Source organism: Xyrauchen texanus, chromosome 9, assembly GCF_025860055.1.
Source record: "Xyrauchen texanus isolate HMW12.3.18 chromosome 9, RBS_HiC_50CHRs, whole genome shotgun sequence".
Lineage (NCBI taxonomy): Eukaryota > Metazoa > Chordata > Actinopteri > Cypriniformes > Catostomidae > Xyrauchen > Xyrauchen texanus.
In genome coordinates, this window is record NC_068284.1 from 23,141,703 (window position 1) to 23,164,012 (window position 22,310).

Consider the following 22,310-nt stretch of genomic DNA (forward strand, 5'->3'; position numbering starts at 1 on the left):
GGGGTAGATATCATTCCAGTTTTCCTTGCTGGACTGTTACTTCTGTCCAATGTTTAGATATTTAAATTTTTTGTGTTTTAATAATTTTATTTGGTCTAGCTAGGGTTTTGTTCTGGATGGTTCATCTCTTGGTAGGTTATGGCTTTGTGAAGGTCTGTGTATCTCTATTTTTAGGTTGACATGGAATTTAATGACTTTTCATATTAAAATAATGTATTAGTGGTACAGTTCTAATTCTGCTCTGCATGCATTATTTAGGTTTTTCATTCCACTCGTATGATATAGATGATTCTGATTGGGACGTCTGTCAATTTTGATATTTTTCTTTATAGTGTAAAAAGCTCTTCGTGCCTTGTCTCTCAGGTCGTTTACAGCCTTGTTGAAGTTTCCTGTGTTGCTGATGTGTACAGACAACCAAGGTATGTGTAGTGTTTTAAGAGCATAATATGTTATAGTATTGGTCTTAACAATCTGTCTAGGTTCAAGCCTTAAGTAACGTTGAATTTATAATAATCCGTAATCAGATGTAATAATATGTAAATGATAATCCACAGTTTGGTGTGCGTTAAAGGGATAGTTCACCCAAAAATTGTAATTGTCTCATAATTATAGGTACATACAATACTTGCATTGTATGTACCTATAAAGCTGAAATATTCTTCTAAAAATATTAATTTGTGTTCTGTAGAAGAAACTAAGTCATACGCATCTGGAATGGCATGAAGGCGTTTAAATTATGAGATAATTTTCCTTTGTGTGAACTATTCCTTTAAACGATTTTAATGCACAACATGGGAGGCAAAGAACCACCTGACGCTTTTGCCTTCACTAGTTCATTTTTAAACGGTTCTGTGGTGTGACAAATAAATTGTATTTCATGTCCATCCATGTACATGGTGCTACTATGGTACATGTCCAAAAAATACATATACATATCCAAACAGATACATTAATATATATTGCCGTTCTACTTTTAGTAGATTTAACACTTTTACTGACAGACCAACCAGAGTGGAAGACATACTGATATTAATAACCAAAATGTAATCTAGTCTGACAGTTTTCTGTGCTGTGTTGTACTTTAAAAAAAAAATGGTTACGATTGCATTGTGTAATTACCCATACTTTCGTTTCCCAAAAGGTGGCAGTATTGGCTAACTTTTCAATAACTGTACAGCTGCTTTGCTCCAAGTCTGTATTATAGGGGTACCTAGAACATTTGATTAAATGATGCAGGATTTTCATTGGGAAAGCCACAAGTGATTTCAATAATTTTATAAAATGTGATCTTCCCCTTGTGCAGAATTAAGAACACATACCATCTTCAATACAAAAATGTTTCAGAAAGCCAGTGTTGAAAAGGGACGTACATGTCTCTCATCAAATTGAGTGAATAAAAGACTAATAGGATCATTCATAACACATATTTTATTAAAAGCCCTGTCTTTACTACACCCACAATATTCAAAATAAAAACAACAGACATCTAATACAAAAGCAAAACTTTGACTTTTATTGACCAGTTATTAGGAATGAGAAGTGTCACTTCAGGAATTTATAAAAAATTTTCAAATACTGTGAAATGAGAATGTAGTGAATCCAGTTCCTAATTTGGAATGTTCTACTTCAATATCCTTTCACATAATATAATCCAAAGAAAACAAGGCTCTCCAGTTCATCTGGCTCTATAAAGAGAAATATTTCATTTAGACATATCTTAAAGAAACAAATAAAAGTGAGTATAAAAGGACACATTATACAAATATCATATTGCATATGAGACTTTAACGTCCAAGACAATAAGTGTAAACCACATTCACATCTCCTCACACCAACTGAGGAAGTATAAGATTTGGAATGTCAAAATCAGGACTCATAAATGCTGCTGAAATGATAGGTAAAAACATCCTTTTTGTGCATCTCAGGTATGCGTTCACACTTTTCAGCATAACAACATGATATTAAATAGAACTGGGGAAATAGGCTATTAAAATATGACAATGGACCACATTCACCATAACTAAATCTACCCTATTTAAAAACAGTCATTACTTTAACTGTAAGAGCTAATATTCAACTTCAAATGTTCAACGGAGTAAAAAAGCATTTTGAAGAGAATTTTAAAGCTCCGAGCATGCTTTATATTCAATTAATGAATCCGGCTCCAATTACACTCTTGTCCATACATAATATAAAATTTCTTTACATCAGTTTAATTTTGGCAGCTTGAACAAAGAAAATAATTCTGCGTTTTGAGATTGTGAATAACTTTACAGTAATCCCCTTTCCTTATTATGTTCCAAGTAGAGATACATAAAAACTAAACTGACAATTAAGCAAACACTAAATATTATTATAGTGGTTGTGCAATTCAAACCATATAAAATACAAGTAGTATCAATAGATATAACACTTAAGTGATATGTTTTGTAGGGCTCTAGATCAAAATTGAAAAAAAAACAAACGGTTTATAAAAAGAACATCAATATACTTAACAAGTGATATGTTATCTATTGGTCACTTTCATAGAGAATCTATTTTCCACAGCACCACATTTACTGTGGTGTAAAGGCATGTTTTGGGTCTTGTTTGCAAGGAAGTGCTAACTTCCCTTTAGCTTCTTATTTGGACTTAGAGCCTGTGATTGGTCAATTCAATAATCTTGACCATCATCCTGGTAACCCTGGTACTCCTCATCATGGCAATCTACATAGCCAGCACCATCAGCCCCTTCTCCAGTTGCGCTTGGCACACCTTTGGGGCAGTACTTGGCATCGTAGATTTGGCGGCCTAGCCCAAAGTTTTGCCCGCTCTGGTTGGCCCCTTGAGTGTAGCCCATTTGCAGGGACATGGTGGAGTTGTCACACTTGTCAGTGCCACTTTTCTGGTCATAGATTGCACGACGGGTCCCAGGTGCCGTCATGCCAGCCTGAAAGGAAAAGATAAAAATAAGATAACAATAAATTAAGAGAAAATACGAAATTTCAGATATCATGGAGGTACTCACTTGGCTTGCACCCTTGTTTGTTCCCATTTGAAGGCTGATGGTTGAGTGGTCCATTGGTGGGAGAATGTGTGACTTGGGATCATAGAGATGCCTTCTGGTGCCATATGCATTCATTCCAGCTTGACTAGCACATTTATTTGTTCCCATCTATAGAAAGGCATACATAAAAGTTACAAATGAGCTTGTAAAGTGGATGTTTCTTTTCTGGCTTCCAGATTTTCTTTTCTTTAGTAAAGAGAAACTTTGTTGTACATAGCCACTCCACCATTTAATTTAGATCATACCTGTAGTCCAATAACACATTGCCCAGCTTTCATTTTCTCCTCATCAAATGCCCTCTCCTGTTTCTCTGCATACTTCACTCCAATATCAACACTTGAGTGACTTCCCTTGGTTTTTGCCTATAAACATGGTAAATGCATGCATGAACATTTTTCAGTTTCAAAGTCATATGAAAAGTCAAGACTTTAGAGGAACTGTTATAAAGCAAAATATTAATTTTGTTTAATTATATAATTCAGAGGGGAAATGCTAACCATGCTGGCAAGAGCCAGAAGGGTGGTCTGAACTTGTGTCATATTTCCGCTCTCAAATAGATCATTGGCTTCAAAAATATCATGAGGTTTGAGACCATATGTTGTGATTGCTTTGATGAAGTTAGTCAAGTTCTCCAGCTGCAAAAGAAATGCAATAGCTAAATGAGAACATCAATTTGGCACTTTGTGTGTTTTTAGATATGGAAAATGTCAGCTTACCTGATGCCAATTCTGGGATGATTGGTTGATTTTTTTCACAGACCCTGGCTGAAGTTTGTTGATGAGCCTTTAAGAAAAGACATAATGTCTATTGTAAAACTGCCTTTGAAGAGACCCGATTAGGCACAAATCATCATCTTGAACTGAAAAACATAAATTGCAAACACAACACTAAACTTACTCGCAGAGTATGACACCATTTTTTAAACCCTTCTGGAAGTCATCTCCGATTGACCGCCCTGTAATGTCTTCAATCCAAATTCGTAATTCATCCTCTTTCTGGGAGTCATACTTCTGTGCAATCTAGTGGAAAGATGAAGACAGCAGTTAATAAATAAAAAAAAAAAAACATTTCATAGTTCTAGGATTCTCTATCTAGCATCTCCTTGAGAACATCAGCTGTACATACACTCACTGAGAACTTTATTAAGAACACCTGTACACCTACTTATTCATGTGATTATCTAATCGGCCAATTATGTGGCAGCAATGCATTGCATAAAATCTTGCAGATACTGGTCAGGAGCTTCAGTTAATGTTCACATCAACCATCAGAATGAGGAAAAATGTGATCTCAGTGATTTCAACCATGGCATGATTGTAGGTGTCAGACGGGCTGGTTTGAGTATTCTGTAACTGCTGATCTTCTGGGATTTTCACACACAACAGTCAATGGAGAATGGCCAGTTCGGGCTGACAGAAAGGCTATGGTAACTCAGATAACCACTCTGTACAATTGTAGTGAGCAGAATTGCAATTCAGAATGCACAACACTTCAAACCTTGAGGCGGATGGGCTACAACAGCAGAAGACCACGTCAGGCACTTTATTAGGACCATAGTGTTCCTATAAAGTGCTCAGTGAGTGTATATGATATACTTTTCTCTATGTCAGAATCAGAATGAACTTTATTGCCAAGTGTTCTCATGTACACAAGGAATTGTTTTATGTAACGAGAAACAAGTGCACACAGAACATTACAGTGATACACATAATATAAAACCAGGTAAGAGTATAAATATATAATGGGATATATAACAGAATTGCATATGTACATGTGCAAGTGGTAATGTGTGTGCCAGGTAGGAATATGTACATTTATTGAATAAAAATTTGTACAGGAGTTATTTATTGACATCATTGCATTATGGGGGAATCCAGAGACAGTTTAATTGTTCATGAGGAAAATGGCCTGAGGGTTAAAAACGGTTCTTGTGACTGGATGTCCTGGTGCTCAGTAATCTGTAGCGTCGGCCAGAGGGCAACAGTTCGGGGGTGGGGGGGGGGGGCAGCTGATCAACCTCCCTTCTGTATGCAGACTCGTCACCGTCGCGGATGAGGCAGATGACCGTGGGGTCATCTGAAACTTCAGGAGCTTGAGAGTGGGGTCTTTTGCAGTGCAGTCATTCGTGTACAGGGAGAAGAGCAGTGGATGAAGAACGCATCCCTGAGGAGCACCAGTGCTAATAGTGAGGGTCACGGCTGCTGCCAATCTGGCACCGAGAGTTGGGTCAGTTTGGTTGAAAGAAGATCAAGCATGAAGGCTGAACTGAAGTCCACAAATAGGATCCTTGCATAAATCACAGGTCTGTCAAGGTGTTGCAGGATTATAATGCAGTCCCATATTGACAGCATCATCCACAGACCAGTTTGCTCAGTTAGTAAACTGAAGGGGGACCAGCAGGGGGTCCAATGATGTCCTTCAGGTAGGCCAAAACCAGTCTCTCAAATTACTTGTAGTAATTAGTCATTAAGTCCTTTGATTTTGTGTGTGTGTGTGTGTGAGATTTGAGTGTTTGAAGCTGCAGGGAACATCAAACTGCTCCAGTGATCTATTGAAGATTTGTGTGAATACATCACTGGAGCAGTCTTAAGTTCCCTGCAGGTTCAAACGCTCCATGTGTAGGTATGCAAGAATTAAATGTATGTCTTAAAATGTCAAAATATATAACAGTGTTAACCCATCTAACAATATCTACCAAGTTACTGTAAGAACTGTTAACTTGACCGATACCAAGTATACTAGAGGAATGTGAACAAGAGGTGTGTGTATTTCAGGCCAGATTACAATGACACAATTAAGCACTCGAGGCAACGCCCCAAGAGTTACTTAAGAACTTTCTTAACTGAGTTTCTGTGACATTTTCAACGAAATAACCAGTTGTCCTCGTTTGATTAAATTCGATTTGGTCATATTTTAACAAATGATCAAATAATTCGAAATGCATGAAGTGAAGCGCATTTGCGGGTATACCTTGAATAGTTGCACGTGTGTGACAACACGACAGGAAGTTTAGGAAACATTTGATGATATAATTTAATTTGATCTTCCCGGCAAAATAATAGCCACAGTATTCCAAATACAATACATACAATCTGTTTTAAAGGCCGTTTAAAAAATATTTTGTAAATGATTATACATACCTTACTTTTTACTTCCGCTGAAAACCCATAAGCAGGACCTCTGTTGAAAGTAGACATTGTCAGCAACAAAACTAGTCGAAGTTAAAAACAAATAGTCGCTAGTAGCGTTTCGCGAATTAAAATAATGACTTCGGTAAAGTTTGATAAATCGGCCTACTTTGCTGTTGCAGCGTATGTAGATTTAGTACTTCCCCAGATTTATCTCGACACCAATGGGAATAGCCGCTCACTACAGATCCCGCCCCTTTCTTTCCGTCTTGGCCGTGATTGATATCAAAAACTCCATATATGGCACTAAAGGACCGAATTCCTTTACAATGGGAGTATCCCTATGTCCATCCTGGCATTCCAGATGCGCGGTAGATGGATGAGGCATGAATCACCTCTGGGAATACACCGCAGGCAACTGAATAATGTCACTAACATGCATGAAATATTTATCTGAAATGCTGAGAAAGCTATGCAAAATAAAACAACGCAATTAAAGGGTTAGTTCACCCAAAAAGAAAATCCTTTCTTCATTTACCCTCCCTCTTGCCATCCCAGATGTGTGGCTTTCTTTCTTCTGCTGAACACATTTAGAAGAATATTTCAGCTCTGTAGGTCCATAAAATGCAAGTGAATGGTGATCAGACCTTTGAAGCTCCAAAAAGAATATAAAGTCAGCATAAAAGTAATCATTAAGACTCCAGTGATTTAACCAATTTATTCTGTAGTGACCCACAGTTGGTTTTGAGTGAGAACAGACCAAAATATAACTCCACATTTTCACTATAGGCTACATCTTGACATCTGCAATCTACTTGGTGATCATGATTTCAAGCACTTCCTATAGCACCATCTAGAGCTCTGCATATGCGTCAAGCATTAGGAAGTGCAATCAAGTATGAGATCACGATTGTGCCTAAAGACTGCAATGACAAAATGTACAGTAAAAAAGGAGGAATGTACAGTGCTCTTTTTCATTGGTTTTCTATGTAAACATGCACTAGGGGACGTTTGTGACTGTTACACCATGTCCAGCTGTGTTTTGAGTGTGTTGCACAGAACCACTATTTATTTAGACACTGTGCAAGGTAAAAAAAATAAAAAAATTTAAAAGCATGTTGAGATACCTGAATTCTTGTATATGAGTTATGTCTAGCTTTTTTAGTGCACACGTTCAGAGCACTGTCTACATCTAAAATTAATCATGTTGCACATAAAAAGTAATGCGAGTTTGGAACGACATGAGGTTGAGTAAATGATGACAGAATTCATATTTTTGGATGAACTATCCCTTTAAATGTATTGAAAAATCATGAAGTGAAATATGAAGTCTTTACCAGTGATTATTTTGGGTTGTCTGTAAAGTTATAAGATGAAAAATGACACAAAATTTGGCCAATATATACAGCTACCGTAATGTTACACTGTGTTCGTGTGTATGGTTTAACCGCTATTTGAGACATTAATACATGGTCAGCATCGACTAGCTCGGTTAAAGGGAGTTCAGTGACAAACCAATCAAACAAATAGACAACAACAAGTATAAGTAATTGTACATAATGTGGTTACCAGAATACATTTGATGGGTTTTATCTTTGAGTCTTTTTAGTGGTCCTGAAATTTTACAGAAAAAAATAAATACATTTCATTAAAAAAAAAAAAAAAAAATCCCCTCATCACGCACACCTCAATCATGTGGGTTTGGAGAAAAAAATGATTGAAGAAAAGGTACCATGATGCAAAGAGTTTTGATCATTTTATTTTTCGAACAAATGAATGTTAAACACTGAACAAATATACTGATCAAAAATGATCAAAAGTAGTCTCCTAGTTTTAAATTGCAAATTATATTTGCAGTGTGAGCTCATAGATGGCCCTCATAGTGTTGAGCTCATAGATGGCCTTTGCTTCAGAAATGATGCATATCCCTGGAATATCTGACATGGTTTAAAAAAAAACATATTCCATACTTTTTAAACCAAGTGAAGCTAGCGAAAGCCTTTCCAAACATTTTACATCAAAGGCACATTGGTAGGACGAAGGTAGCAGAGCACAGTGTTTGCAAGTCGACAGCAAATTGGTTTCACCCCTTCACAAGACATTTGTCTTCAAAACAATGGCAAATAATAAAATATTTGAAAAAAAAAAAAAAACAATCAATAACCGGTTAAACTGAAATTGCTGAATGAATATGACCACAATCTAAAAATCTAGGTCTATGAATGTCCATGAACAGCAATGCAATCGATTGAGTATTTCATTCAAAATGCTTCTTTTCCTCAAATTAATTACATTCACACAAAACATAAGACTAAGTTTTACATGAATTTCAAGAACTATGTACAGACGAGCAGGATAATGCGCAAATTTATTGACACATTTCTAGCACAATGCGTCCATTTGAAGGAAAAAAAAAAGGACCAAACGGCAGACGAAATAAGGTGTTTCTGTACCACCTAAACAAAAGTCTAAATGCCATAAATTTACTAAGGCTCTTCAAATAACAAAGTCATTGTTTAATTTATTTCAGTAAGGCAAACAATATCTGAAGGAATGGTAACAAGTATATTTCCAGCATATTAACATTTTCCTGCTTTCCTGTCCTCACAGTATGATGAAAAATAGCACCCTCTGTGGCTATTCTCTGAATTCAAATATTTGCAAACATGAATAGCCTTTTTTCCTTTTTGACATTTAACCCATTTTTTTCCCCCGTTTACAATTATCTAGGTAAACAGATTTGTTTAAAATATTGTTTTATTTAACACATCTAAAAATAGATGGATTTTTTTTCTCATGAATATCACATATTTTAGATAAATTGAGAAACAAAATTTAAGCAAGAAATTATGTTTGGTACAGTATGGAATGTTGATATCTAATGCAATTAGCACACGCATGTAAGTGCTGTGGGAAAATTGTATTTATATATGTCTCATGTACATCACAAATGGGGGGAAATATGTGATGCCAACAGAAAAGCCTCAAAAGATATTTGCACATTTTAGTGGATAAACTTCTGCTAGGAAAAATGAAGGAAAAAGAGGGTCAAATAAATAGATGCATACATGATACAATTTTTTTTTTTTTATAATTTATTCTGTCACATAAAGCTTTTTTTGTAACTGCCAAACAAATGTTTTCAACTTGCTTTCAAACATATCTGTACTGCTCAATGCTTGCTCTGAACCTCCTAATCACACATTGTGCAATAACTGGCCCAGTTAAATCCCTGCGAGCCATTATATACAACCCTTGTTTGCAAATTCTTGTTGGTAGCAGCACATTACAAACAGGACATCTTATCGGTTCCTTCTCACAGAAAACTTGGAACAACACCCGTTCATTCATTACACCTGTAAGATGAACCTTGTACAGAGTGACAAGGAGAGAAACTAACAGTTAAATCTCCCTAAACTCACAGTGGGTACATTGAAAACTTTTCCAACTCAAGTAAGCATAACGCTGGTTCTCTCAGTCTAGGCAAACATATGGCAGGATGTTCAATTTGCTCTCATCACCATGAGGATCCAACGATATGCACTCTGTCCAATCAAACCAGTTTCCCTTGGTATCATAGCAACCACTCACCCCTGGCCAGTGTTCCTTGTGTATTCTGAGTAGGTCCTCATTGGTTACCTCCCGAGTCACCCCGGGTAGTTCAGCATCAGAGCTGCTAGGTGCTAAAACGTGTGTTTTTCTGGATTCTTTAACATCATGTTCCTCTCGTTTTAAATATTCACTCATGAAAAAGTGTGCCCCATGGGTCTGTGCTCCAGAGGATGTGAGAACATTGCTCTGAAGATTAAGGTAAGATTGAACAATTTCATTTCTGGACAGCTCTTTCCAGTTCGTCTGTTGAAAGGGGTTGGGGACTGATGTGGGTGTTTTCTGTTGGGGCATCTCAGTCCTTGGGGGCTCTGAAATCTGCATTCCTTGGCATTCTTCCTCGTGGTGAGATTCTTTTGGTGTGAGGGGCTTAATCTGTCCTGTCACTGGGTCAAACGTCAATCTACGTTCTTTTAATCGGACAGGCTTTGTTCTGTCTTCTAAGGACTGCCCCAGAACATTTACCTTGTAGTCTCTGGGCCTATACTTCTTCCTCTTTTTGCCCTCCGAGTTGGATGTTGCTCCATCTCGCTCACCCTTGGTCTCTGTGCCCTCTAAGCCATGTTTGGCTTGGTGGGAGATGAGCGGGGAACTAGATAGTGGCTCCAGTGTTGTGGTGCTGTGTGTGGGTTGGGGGACTCTTTCTGTGGATCTGTGCAAGTGCATTGAGCCTTCCACAGCAACAGATGACGGACCATCACCAATACACACTTGGGCCGGGGAGTTTAAAGGCTGCAATGTAGGCAAAGGAGAGGGCACTTGGGCAGAATTCAGAGATGGGCTCGACAGATTCCCTTTCGGTCCATGTGTTGAAGACTTCTTGGCAACTGTCTCATGTGTTAAACTGCGTGGACTCGAGGAGTTCCGTGGACTTTTAGGTTGATGCTGCCCACCATCCATTCTCGCATGCTGCTGTAACACTGACGTTTTGAGTAAGGAGGAAGTGCTAGGTAGTTTGGTAAGCCCGGGAGAGCTTGGGTGAGGCTTCACAGCATTGACAGGAATTTTGTTTTGCCTGTCGTTCTCAAGGTGCTCTGTGCGAATCCTGTCAGATGGTGCATCATCTTTTTCCACGAGATGCTCAGGGCTCCCCCTAATTCCATTTGATGGTGGGGAAGAATACATTTGCTCAAAAAGGGACGTTTTTGAAATTTTGGCTGGCAGATGCGGGCTATCCCTTTGATCGCCCCGCCGTTTTCGACTGCTAGATTTCTCTGCCTTTGGGGAGTAAGTGTTGTGGATGTCATTTCTGGTTTTAAGCTCTGGAGCAATCTTGCTTGGTGGGGGGACTGCTGGAGGCGTGTCTATCCGGCAGGGGTGAGCACCTCCATTGGCAGAGCCTGGAACATTTGGCACTCCTCTCGCTGGAGTGTCACTTTGCCCAGGCTCAATAAGCTTCTGCCAGTTTCTCAGGAGTTTCTTAGCACGTTTGGCAAGGTCTTCATCCTTTGTTTTTTTTCGCACATCATTAATCAGCTTTCCCAAGCGGGTTTCCTGCATAGGAAATACATTGTAAATAAATGTAGAGAAAAGTAAACTTCTACCGTTGAGGTTCACATGACTAAAATATATATATATATATATATAAAATGTTGCATAGTGAGGATGCATTCAAAAATATTGAAATAAATAGTTTTCATTTATCACTTAATGTCATACAAAGTCCAGTAAACAAAGCTAAATCAATATTTGGTGTGACCACCTTTGCCTTTTAAACAGCTCAATTATCCTAGGTACTCCTGGACACAGTTTTTCTTGGTTGTTGGCAGATAGGATGTACCAAGCTTCTTGGGAGAATTCACCACAGTTCTTCTATCTATTTAGGCTATCTCAAATGCTTCGGTTTCTTCATGTAATCCCAGACTGACTATGTTCAGTGGGGGGCACTATGGGGGCAATGCCATCTCATGCAGAGTGTCCTGTTCTTCTATTCTAATCTAATCATTTATATTTGCAAAAGTAATGACTGGGAGTCTAAAATGTATTTTGCCTATTGACACACTAAAGCTGAAGATATAAATAACCATCTTAAGCCAAATGTTTTTGTGAATCATCTCAAGTGTCTAAAATGTTAAACAGTAAATCAGTACGGTGTGTGTGTGTGTGTGTGAATTCTGAAATTAAATGGCAACAAAACTAATGCAAGAAAGGTAATAAAACCGTATTACACAGCCCTATATAAATAGTATTTTTGGTGCTTACTAGTAAACAACACTATGGCTATTTATTTAAAACTTTAGGAAAAATATGAGGAGTAAAAAAAAACTATTGACTAGTAACACCAATACCAACCTCAAGAGCTTCTTTGGTGATAGGGTATTTCTCCAAATTGGTAATAACATCAAGAACTGCAACCATGTTACATATCTGTTCAGGAAAAGAGAACACTTAAAACACAATATTTGGCAAGATTATAATATATTATCATTTAAATTAATGGCTGAATATAGCATTCTGCTTTTCAGTGGACTGAAACCATAAGAATTGAGACCATACTCAAATGCCATTAATTATTTAAGACTTGAAGTAGCATAAAGACTTGCTTAATCAGGCATCCACATTGCGAGTAAATCACGTAGGACAATATTTCAAGCTATGCGACTACAAATTCCTGTATGTTCACTCGCCAGTGATAGAGTTGTGTAGTGGCGAAGAAAAAGCTTAGCACCGAGATCCTTTCACTGAATGCTGTGTCTCACGAGAGCACACTCTGAAGAAAATGTACCTTATTTGGCTGCAACTGAGTTGTTGTGGATCGCAGTGTCACCATTGCTTTAGTTGAGCCATAATATGACTTACATTTACATTGCATTTAACAATGCCTGATTTTGCTTAAACATTTTCAAGGAGAGTTTTCACAACATTGTCTGTTGTACAGCATGGCTACAGACCAGTGTAAAGCGTCTGTAGCCATGTAACGCATACAAACAAACGTAATAAAATGTAATAATGTAGTAAGTGTACCGGTAATATATATGTAAATAGCCGAAAGAGGAGAAAAAAAAAATCATGACTATAAATGTATTCAGAAACCACTGGTTTATTTTCCGGTATGAAACAGAAAACGAAAATACAGGATTTGTGTGGAAAGAACTTAGTAGAATTACATTTCATGTGGACAGCGGCTGGTGCATTCAGTTAGGATTTGTGTTTCAGTTTCACATTAGAGTCCACATGCCCAGAAGTTATAAAGCGATCACTTTCTTGGCTATTACCACATTAATAAAGTGTTTCCTGTGCTTGTGACGAGCCTCGAAGGCTATTTTGGATGACAACGCTAAAAATAGAGCTCAAATATCCCAACCTACTGTTCAAGCTAGGGATAGGAATTTGAGTACTTCTGTAGTCGAGTACTCTAACCAACAAAAAACAGGTAACTGATTTCTTGTAAATTATAATGGAAGTTAAAATCAACAGGTATAACACATACTTAACACTTTATTCAAAAACGTTACCAAAAACTGTTTTTTTTAAATAAGTTAACTTCAACAAACTTTGTTTCTTTAGAAAAAATGCATTAATTCAATCATAATTACATTTAATTACAATTGTCAATGCATTAAAGATTTGGTGAGACATTCAGAGGGAAAGTACAGTATAATTTACCATTGCAGGTAAATATGCAAAAGAAAATCAATTAGCGATTTTCAAGTAGTATTTTTAAAAGTCGATTAGCTGGTGCTGAACGAGTACTTGTTTAGTCAATTACTTATGCCCATGCCTAGTTCAAGCCGCTCTACATCAGTGGTGTAAAACACAAGGATGAGTTCAATACGAGCTGCTCGACATCCTGCACTTTCGGTCTTGCGGATACCCACAAATAACACAATTCTGGATCGATCAATCTATATATATATATTATAATAATGTATCATGTAATGTCACATTTAGAACATGTTTAATAAAATATTATTATTTTCAGTTTTGGTTTTCAGTCCAGTGTGTCCAGAATTTTAGGTTTCAGCCTAAATATCTAAATATTTAAAGGGGCAATCATTATGTAATATTTTAACTTCAACAAACACTGTAAATATTGAAGAATTTAACAAATAGGCTCCTAGCTTCTATGCAGGGGTTTGGTAAAAACCTGTGTCAAGCCCTGCCCAATAAACCTATTTTTATTTGTTGTTGTTTGATATAGTAGCACTTAAATGTTATATTTGGATTTTTATTTTCATTATTAGGTTCCACCCTAGTAAATATTCCGTTAAAATCTGTATGAGATTTCTAGTGAAAACAGCTTGAATGATTTTTATAAATGCAATTTTATGACATCATTTGTATTGACAGTGTGAAATTTTAAAATGTTTAAAAAGCTAAAATGTGGTTAAAATAACTAAAAGTGAAATAAAATATACACACACATGACATGAAGTCATATATATTAATACTAAAATAAAAATATATATGAAAATGCCCCTTTCCGGTTTGCTTAATGTCTTTAGTCGTCAAGTCTGGCGAGTAAAAATAAAAATGTACTGGCAAATGCCGATTCTTTCTCCAACGAGTCCGTAGAGGGTTGGTGTTATAATTGTAAGACGTAGAATATTATGTAAAATACGACACAATGACTGTGTCTTTAAAACCAAATTTTTACTGATAAACCTCAATTTAGTCTCTTACAAATTCACTGTGTCTGCTCAAGCTTTTCAATCAATTGAATGGACAAAAGAATGGTTAACCACCATGTAGCTAGTCTAGGGCACCATTCTGACCCTCCTGACCCTAGCCATGTAACCCCAAGAGACTGCTAACAATGCAATAGATGATGTAAAGTTGTCTGATCAACAGGGTATGCAAAGTGTCATCCTCCCCCCTCCCCTCCCAGATTAAAAGAGGTTTTAAAGGTTAGGCAAACCGGAACAAAGTTACACTACTTACCTTCAAAAGATCCAGTGAAGACAGAATCTAGAAACTTAATGTTTAGGATATGCTGTACAGTCTGTAATTACACCTTTGTCTTCAAAACTGTTTATACACTGATTACTTTCCTCATGTTCTTCATTTGAAGTCCTTTTCTCCTCCCTGAGAGCCAGTGTTGTTGGCGAGGAAGGCTAGGAAAACGTTCAATGTGGCTGTCACCTTTTCCAGCTAACCAGCGGGATCTAGTTAGGTCTGGGTCTCCAGTTAAGCACTGCACACTAAAATGCAACGCTGCTGCCGGTTAACAGTCACTGGCTGTCTGTGTGCTCGGGTTAGCGGACCACGGACATTGCTTACACGGTTTCCTTGGCTGTTTCACGGCATCAATATAAATGTAATCTTTGCACAAACTACTGGTGTTCTACGTTCATATACAGATTCAAGCAAACATTCACAGCTGACTCACTCCCGTCAACGTGAATTCATCTGATAGCACTCTAGCTAGAGCCACTGTGTCAGCTAGCCACACAGATCTAACATGTTTTAGCTGAACTATGCCATAAACAAGCTGGAAACACATCGAATGTGTCCTAAACGCTTTATTTACATTATTAACCCTTTATAAATAGTCAACCGAGCTGAGCAGAACATTATTTAAATCTGACCCAGAACCACATAGCAGGTAGCTTGACATCAAACAGCTAACGGACAACATGTCACGCAGCACGTCATCGGAGTCTGGTCTTAAACTGAGATGGGTGCTTTATTAAAACCACTCACTGCATACATATGTTTGAAACATGTGCTTAACTCGTGCCTGTCTAGCTGTTCTGTTAGCACAGCGCTGAAGGTAAATGTGCCTCTAGTCGGTTAGCGAACCGGCTAACGTGAGCTCAAATTCAGGTTTGCTGTAAAATACGGGGCTCAATGCGGCTCGAAACAAGGATTTAACTGTGTCTGTGGTGGGGAAAGCGACCTCGAAGGCGGGAGAGTGAGCGAATTACTCACATTGCTGTGGCTATCGATGGCCTGCAGCAGCCGGTCTCTCATCTGCTGCGGGGTTGCGGAGGCCGTTGTCATTGCCTGCTCGGTGCGAATCGGCCGACGGGGGAAAAATCCTCCGACTTCTAGGACTCAATGGATTGCGGGAACTCACAGGCCTCTCAAGATGATTGAGAAGTGGCGGGACCACATGTTTCTAACGTGCCTGTTGGCTTGAGAAATGGTGTGTTGTGTGTTCAGTTGGGAGATGAAAGTTCGACGGCTGTCGTCTCTCTCCGCCTCATTGCGTCGAGCGCTCTCGCCGATCTCATGAGCTACACTGGAGCTAAACCTCAGCACCGCTGCATTATGGGAGCGTGCGACGCCGCGTGACGTCATCACGCCGCATCAAATGAATAATGCAGCCAGACAAAAGAATGATGCAAAAGGTGAAAAGGCAGTTTTTAGAATATGTAAACAGCCTATTTGTTAGCAAAGGGGATTACCATAATATTTACTGCGATTTGTTCGACAGTGTCGCTGATATAATAAATGCTGATTATGGATTTTGCCAGTGGGTGATTCTAACAATACCTGTCAAGTAATGTCCATGCCCTATTTGACTCCAAAATCAAAAGAAATAAATAAAAATATATATTTTGCATATAGAAATGAGGGCTGTTTTCAGGGCCATTAAGAGTTTTACATTGTGACATTATTTTCATGAGTTATGCACATTAATCACCCCATTCTCATTTTCAGAATGTGGAAAATGATAAATAATTTTTTAATAATTTATTAAATTGTAAAGTATTAAACATTCTTTAAATGTAAAGTAGTAAATTAAAATGGTCAGATAGGTTACAGTAATATATTGTGGAAATGATGTACGTTTACTACAATTGTTTTCAGTGATTTCCATGACCCTAACAGTCATGTTTTACATTTTACTATGGTGAATAAATACTTTACAACTTGATAAATCATTAAAAATAATATAAACATTTTCCACATTCTGGAAATAAGAATGGGGTGATAACACAATGCAAAAATCTTAAAGGGGTCATGACGTGAGTAATAAAGTTGTCCTTGAACTTTTGGTTAATGGTCTGCACTAATATAGTGCTTTTTTTAACCTTAGAGGTTACCAAAGCGCTTTACACTGTGTCCCAATCATCCACTCACACTCACACTCATACACTCATGCAAGGCGCTAGCCTACCATTGGGAGCAACTTGGGGTTCAGTGTCTTGACCAAGGACACTTCGGTATGTCGAGTCGTGTGGGCAGGGAATTGAACCGCCAAACCTGCGATTGGCAGCCGACCCACTCTATCACCTGAGCCACAGCCCCTTTTGACATATAAGAGGTCATTATACTATAAAAAAAAACATTTTCAGTTTCAGAATTGAAAACTTCATCCATAATAGAGCATTTATTTAAACTAAGCTGGAAAAACGGCTTGTTTGGAATTTGTGGAACTTCTGCTTATGACTGCCTCGCACGTCTTGGACCGGTTTTTGCAAAAATCTGTGCTATTTTTAATTTTGAGTTGTAATTGTAAACATGCTAGTGCTAGTGCATGGACATCTTTGATCTTATTGATGCATTTCCTAAAAAATTAGGAGTATGTCATGATCCCTTTAATTGTCTTAAATGTTCTTAATGCTAAAAAAAATTATTTAGTTTTTTTAATAATTTGTTGTAAAATGAATATTTTGGTTTAATAAATGTTGATTACCACAAAAAGTAAATTTCAACTCGTACCTCCTTTTCATAAAAAAAAGCCAAAATAGGCTACAGTGAGGCACTTATAATAGAAGTGAACATTAAATTACTATTTTTTTCTAAAAGTATAGCCACATGTCATAACAATTTGCATGTTAACATGATTTTAGTGTCATAAAATTGCTATTAAAAAAAAAGTTATATCCAGTTTTACTACTTCATTGCCATGAAGACGTAAACCCTAAAACAACAGTAAAAACAACTATTTATACAACTCAAACAGCTTAAAAAGCCTACTTCAAGAGTTTTAAAAGAATAATTAATGTTAGTGCTTTTATAAAATTATAAGCTTTTTAATAAGCCTTTAACCCTCCAAAAAAAATTGGCTCCATTCACATCCACTGTAACCTCGATTTTAGCTTCTTTCTTTTTTATTTAAGAAAAGAAGGGACGAGTCAAAATAAATGTTTTGTGGAAATCAACATTATGCCACAAATGCTATCAATTAAGCTTAACTTGTATTGAACTTGGAATATTCCTTTAATTATGACCAGGACCTTGTCTTGACCCATTTTGTGAGAATCACCCCAGTACATGTGCATTCTTCAAACATTAAGCAATGTTACAACAACAGATATGAATTAAAAGTAAAGTATGAATATAAAATAAAAGTTATAAGTGCAGGTAAAACATCAACAAGCACAGAGGGAAAACAGAGAACAAACTAATTAGAAATGTTTTGCTTTGACATTTTTATTCAAGTCAATAAACAAATATTTATGCAAAGGTACAAAGACTTAAGCTTCCACACAGAAAAATACAGTAAGGACAATGGAATTTAAGCTTGATAAATTTTGTTTTATAAGTAGCACGTTTACACAGCCCACATTGTTTTATAAACATTTTGTACGAGGAACATATTTTCCATTCATTTTTAAAGGGTCGGATAAACAAAACCACCACAAAGCTGCAAAGCAATGTTCCTGAAAGCTAGGTTTGCATATTTGGTAAGTATGTCCTGTTGCAAAAAAATTAGATTAACGTCTGAACGTTGCAGTCAAATGTATGTGCAACATCTCAATTATCATACATTGAAAAATAGAAATTAGCTGCCTTTGTAGAAATATGAACCACCGAGACGGTTCACATTCATATGCACATACTGTCAGAGGATTTAAGAGTTTTTTTGTTTGCACATTTTAACCCTGCACTAGGTTGCATTATATCACCTCTCTAGCACTATAACATAGTTTTTTGTACTTAATGAAAACAAACAAAGAGCATACAAAACCACTGTCAAAAATGATATTTTCAGTCGCAGGAGTTATAGTAATGAAATACGCAGTTCTCAGAGCTTGATAACAGCAGAAAAGCAGGACATCACATCAAGATCTATGAGTATTTTAATATTCAGTACCATGCAGAAAAAGTCCACCCCATATAAAGCAAGTTTTATTGTTAAAGGCTTAGGAGATATAGTAAATGGTTGGCCATGGAGAGATTATACATCACGATAAAAAACTTCTTAATTTTTTAAATAAGGTTGTCCTAAAATATAATTTCTTTAAGTGCATTTTTACTGTTGTCAACAAAGACTAGGGAGAGCCAGCCACTGCTGTAAAATGACAATTATTCAAAAGTATCTACATATATCTTTATATTGAAGAAAAATAACTGTAGCTAAAGCATTTAAAAGCTATACTTATTTTTTTAAACTAAAAATAACAAACTTTGGCTTTCTGCAATGGCTTGTCCATTATAGAGAAAAGTATACAAGCACATTTTCATCACAATTTATTTGTCTGGCCATTTGAACTGGGCATTTTAGGAAATGATTGATATGCAAACTACTTTCCTAGAATGAATAAAAAAATAAAAATAAACAAACTTAACTATCACAAGAATGAGTATGCCTTATCTTTTAAAAAGAGAGAAAAAAATAAATAAAACACAAATGATTTTGAATAAGGTTGAATATGATCAAATCAAATCTATTGGCATACCCAACGGGGGCCTAGGTAGCTCAGCAAGTAAAGACGCTGACTACCACCCCTGGAGTCACAAGTTTGAATCCAGGGCATGCAATGACTCCTAAGCAAGTGCCAGGTCTCCTAATCAAACAAATTGGCCCGGTGCTAGGGAGGGTAGAGTCACATGTGGTAACCTCCTCGTTGTCACTATAATATGGTTCTCACTCTCGGTGGGGCACATGGCGAGTTGTGCGTGGATGCCCCGGAGAATAGCGTGGGCCTCCACACCCGCTATGTCTCCACGGTAACGCGCTCAACAAGCCACATGATAAGATGCGCAGACTGACGGTCTCAGACGCAGAGGCAACTGAGATTTGTCCTCCGCCACCCGGATTGAGGCGAGTCACTACGCCACCACGAGGACTTAGAGCGCATTGGGAATTGGGCATTCCAAATTGGGGAGAAAAGTCTTATATTGGCACACTCAATGATGCAAGAAAAGCATCACAACAAAAAATTGCCACACTTGTTATTGTTTGGGAAAACAAACAAACAAATAAACAAACATAAAACATTCTATTGTTTACTGCCATGCAAAAAAAAAAAAAAAAAACAGTAGCATTCGAGTAATATTCGGGTCTCTTAGGATGTGGTTTGTCTCAACAATGCTCAGATTCAGGTATATCTGGTGCATTACCATGTGTGCATGTTCAACACATTTGGCTGGACAACCAAAAAACTAAGATAAAGGAAATAAAGCCATTTTCTTAGTTTTATGGTGTGCATTGTTATTGTGTTTTGAGGTGAGTTTATCAGTGCAAGTTAGCAGAATCTAATAATGCAGCCCTATGTGACTTGAATTTTTTTTTTGTTTTTATGATACTTCATTTCCATTCATAACCAGATATTATGTTACAGGATAACCATAAAACTAACCTTTAGATCTTCATATTTCAAATATAAATAATAATTTCAACTTGGTTTTCTCTTAGAGCCAAGAGTCAGTTTGGAACATGAGAGATAAGTTAGAGAAATTCTTTGAATTGTTGCAGTTTACAATTGTTAAGTGTAAAAAGCCATTTTCAATTGTTTACTGTAAAATATCTATTCTTTTTTTCATTGAGGACACTTGTGAAAATATTTTTTAACTTAAATCTTTAGCAAATTGTCAGATATTTGGAAATCTCAGAAATGATCGGATAAAGCAACCATAGCAAAGAAGCCACAGATCTACAACAATACACTGCAGCAAACAGAACTTGAGCTTGTGAAGATGACTTTTACAGTATTAAACATCAAATTTTAAATGCACATACATAAGAAAACAAAGCAAAAGAATATCTTCCAGAAACAAATAGGTCTACTGCACACAATACAAAACAAAGACATTAGAGGAAATTATTTCACAAAGTTTTAACAAGGTTCAGTGTATAGAAGCTGAAAAGCAAAACTGCAAGTATATTTGCAACAAGGACTCTTCTTTAACAACTTGGCTGTAAATGTGAGCTCACTTTATAATGAACATAGATTTGTGTATTTAAACCATGAGTTAGGTGAAAGTGTGAAACCCCTGAACAAAGGGACAGTATAGCGTCCACTTCAAGCATTTTATAATGTAAAAACATACAGTTCCATATTGTTCATTTATATACTTTTTTTTATATACACACTCCTGATATTTTAAGCACTAATGTTAGATTTTTAAAATAGAGAAATTTATAATTGTAGCATTTATGTACATGAAGGCTGTGCATACATTAGAGACTGAATAGGTTGGGGGTTACATTGATGAAGAGCCTTTTCTTTTCTGCATGCTCTTCCTTATTTGCCAGAAATTTTCTGGACTTTTCAATTCATGGCAATGATACACCTCAATCAACAGATGAAAGCTTTATAAAAGGTAAAACTGGTCTATGCTGAGCTGAGATGCAGAAAAGCAACCTGCCTTTTCATTAATGTATTTTGTTAACATTGGGGAACTTTCATACTTTTCTAATACTACATAAAAAAGTTATATTTTTTGCGTTGACCAAGTATAAATCATAAGTAGACAACAGACACTTTTTCCTTTTCAAAAATACTTGTCTTAGAGAAAAAGGCAAAGTTGGCCAAACATGGGAGGAAAATAGACCCATAGCACTTAACAGTCACTCAGAGGGGTGTGAAAAGTATGAAAAATATTAACTGAATATCGGTTAAAGTGCCAAGTAAATGTAGGAACTGATATTATGCAGTAAGTTCATGGAAATTAGTAGAAATATAGAGATGAAAAATAAAATGCCACACAGATAAACGTGTAGAGCTTGTAATCACCAATACTTGTGATGATAAGACATGCAAAAAAAAAAAAAAAAGACATGACATGAGCATCTGTACAATGCAGCCACTTACAAGTGAAATGGAGGGGCCACAACAATGCAGAGGGGGAAACTATTAAACACATTGAAAAGTGCACAAATGTCACAGTAACAAAAAATAATGCTAGTTTCAGTAATATGTTTGGTCCTACATAATATGTGATGAAATACATTCTGGTTTCAGCAAAGCTGTTCTCTCAATGAGGCAGTCAAGTAAAGGAATATAACAGTAACTGATTACCTGACACATCCTTCCTGTCAATTAAATCACATTTTGAACATATGAAGCATGATCCTCATGACAATAATAGTCAAAGCACATGTTGGTCATGCTTCTGTGACAGAAAATTTACACAATGCAATCAGATCCCTTGTGGGAAGAATCCCTTACTAAAACGGAGAATTAAAAACTTTTTTCATGCACAAACTGCTTCTCTTTTGTCCTTTTTTGCTGGAAACAGACAAAGCAATCCATTCAAGATAATTAAAATGCAGCTGTATGGACTCAGAACCCACAGATGCTAGAAAAGCCATACTGTACTTTGAGTCATTATTTTATATATATATATATATATATATATATATATATATATATATATATATATATTTCGTGTTATAGTATGTTTGA

General features: G+C 36.7%; 2 protein-coding genes across 3 annotated transcripts; both read right to left on the reverse strand.

The window, feature by feature from the left end:
* Positions 1–1,416: 1,416 nt before the first annotated feature.
* Positions 1,417–6,385, reverse strand: LOC127649048 (calponin-2-like). Its single transcript, XM_052133941.1, has 7 exons — positions 6,187–6,385; positions 3,944–4,065; positions 3,763–3,829; positions 3,544–3,681; positions 3,292–3,408; positions 3,008–3,154; positions 1,417–2,929 (listed from the first exon to the last, which is right to left on the reverse strand). Exons 1-7 carry the CDS (start codon positions 6,241–6,243, stop codon positions 2,654–2,656), a joined length of 924 nt encoding a protein of 307 aa, XP_051989901.1. The 5' UTR covers positions 6,244–6,385; the 3' UTR covers positions 1,417–2,653.
* Positions 6,386–7,948: 1,563 nt separating this feature from the next.
* On the reverse strand, positions 7,949–15,977 carry LOC127649231 (mediator of RNA polymerase II transcription subunit 26-like). 2 transcript variants are annotated; one of them, XM_052134237.1, is made up of 3 exons: positions 15,655–15,977; positions 12,076–12,150; positions 7,949–11,277 (listed from the first exon to the last, which is right to left on the reverse strand). In XM_052134237.1, the coding sequence occupies exons 1-3, from the start codon at positions 15,724–15,726 to the stop codon at positions 9,649–9,651; spliced, it is 1,776 nt and encodes a 591-aa protein (XP_051990197.1). In that variant the 5' UTR covers positions 15,727–15,977; the 3' UTR covers positions 7,949–9,648. The 2 variants fall into 2 exon arrangements, with proteins under 2 accessions (XP_051990197.1, XP_051990198.1); XM_052134238.1 differs by lacking the exon at positions 15,655–15,977 and adding an exon at positions 14,665–15,614.
* Positions 15,978–22,310: the final 6,333 nt, after the last annotated feature.

Excerpts from the sequence above, each read along its gene's own strand:
- LOC127649048 (XM_052133941.1), bottom strand. The coding sequence starts at position 6,243 with ATGTCTACTTTCAACAGAGGTCCTGCTTATGGGTTTTCAGCGGAAGTA. Across the intron at positions 4,066-6,186 it reads CAGCGGAAGTAAAAAGTAAG|ATTGCACAGAAGTATGACTC; the intron begins GTATGTATAATC and ends TCTTTCCACTAG. Across the intron at positions 3,409-3,543 it reads TTCTGGCTCTTGCCAGCATG|GCAAAAACCAAGGGAAGTCA; the intron begins GTTAGCATTTCC and ends CCATGTTTATAG.
- LOC127649231 (XM_052134237.1), bottom strand. The coding sequence starts at position 15,726 with ATGACAACGGCCTCCGCAACCCCGCAGCAGATGAGAGACCGGCTGCTG. Across the intron at positions 12,151-15,654 it reads CCATCGATAGCCACAGCAAT|ATATGTAACATGGTTGCAGT; the intron begins GTGAGTAATTCG and ends TTTCCTGAACAG. Across the intron at positions 11,278-12,075 it reads TCACCAAAGAAGCTCTTGAG|GAAACCCGCTTGGGAAAGCT; the intron begins GTTGGTATTGGT and ends TTTCCTATGCAG.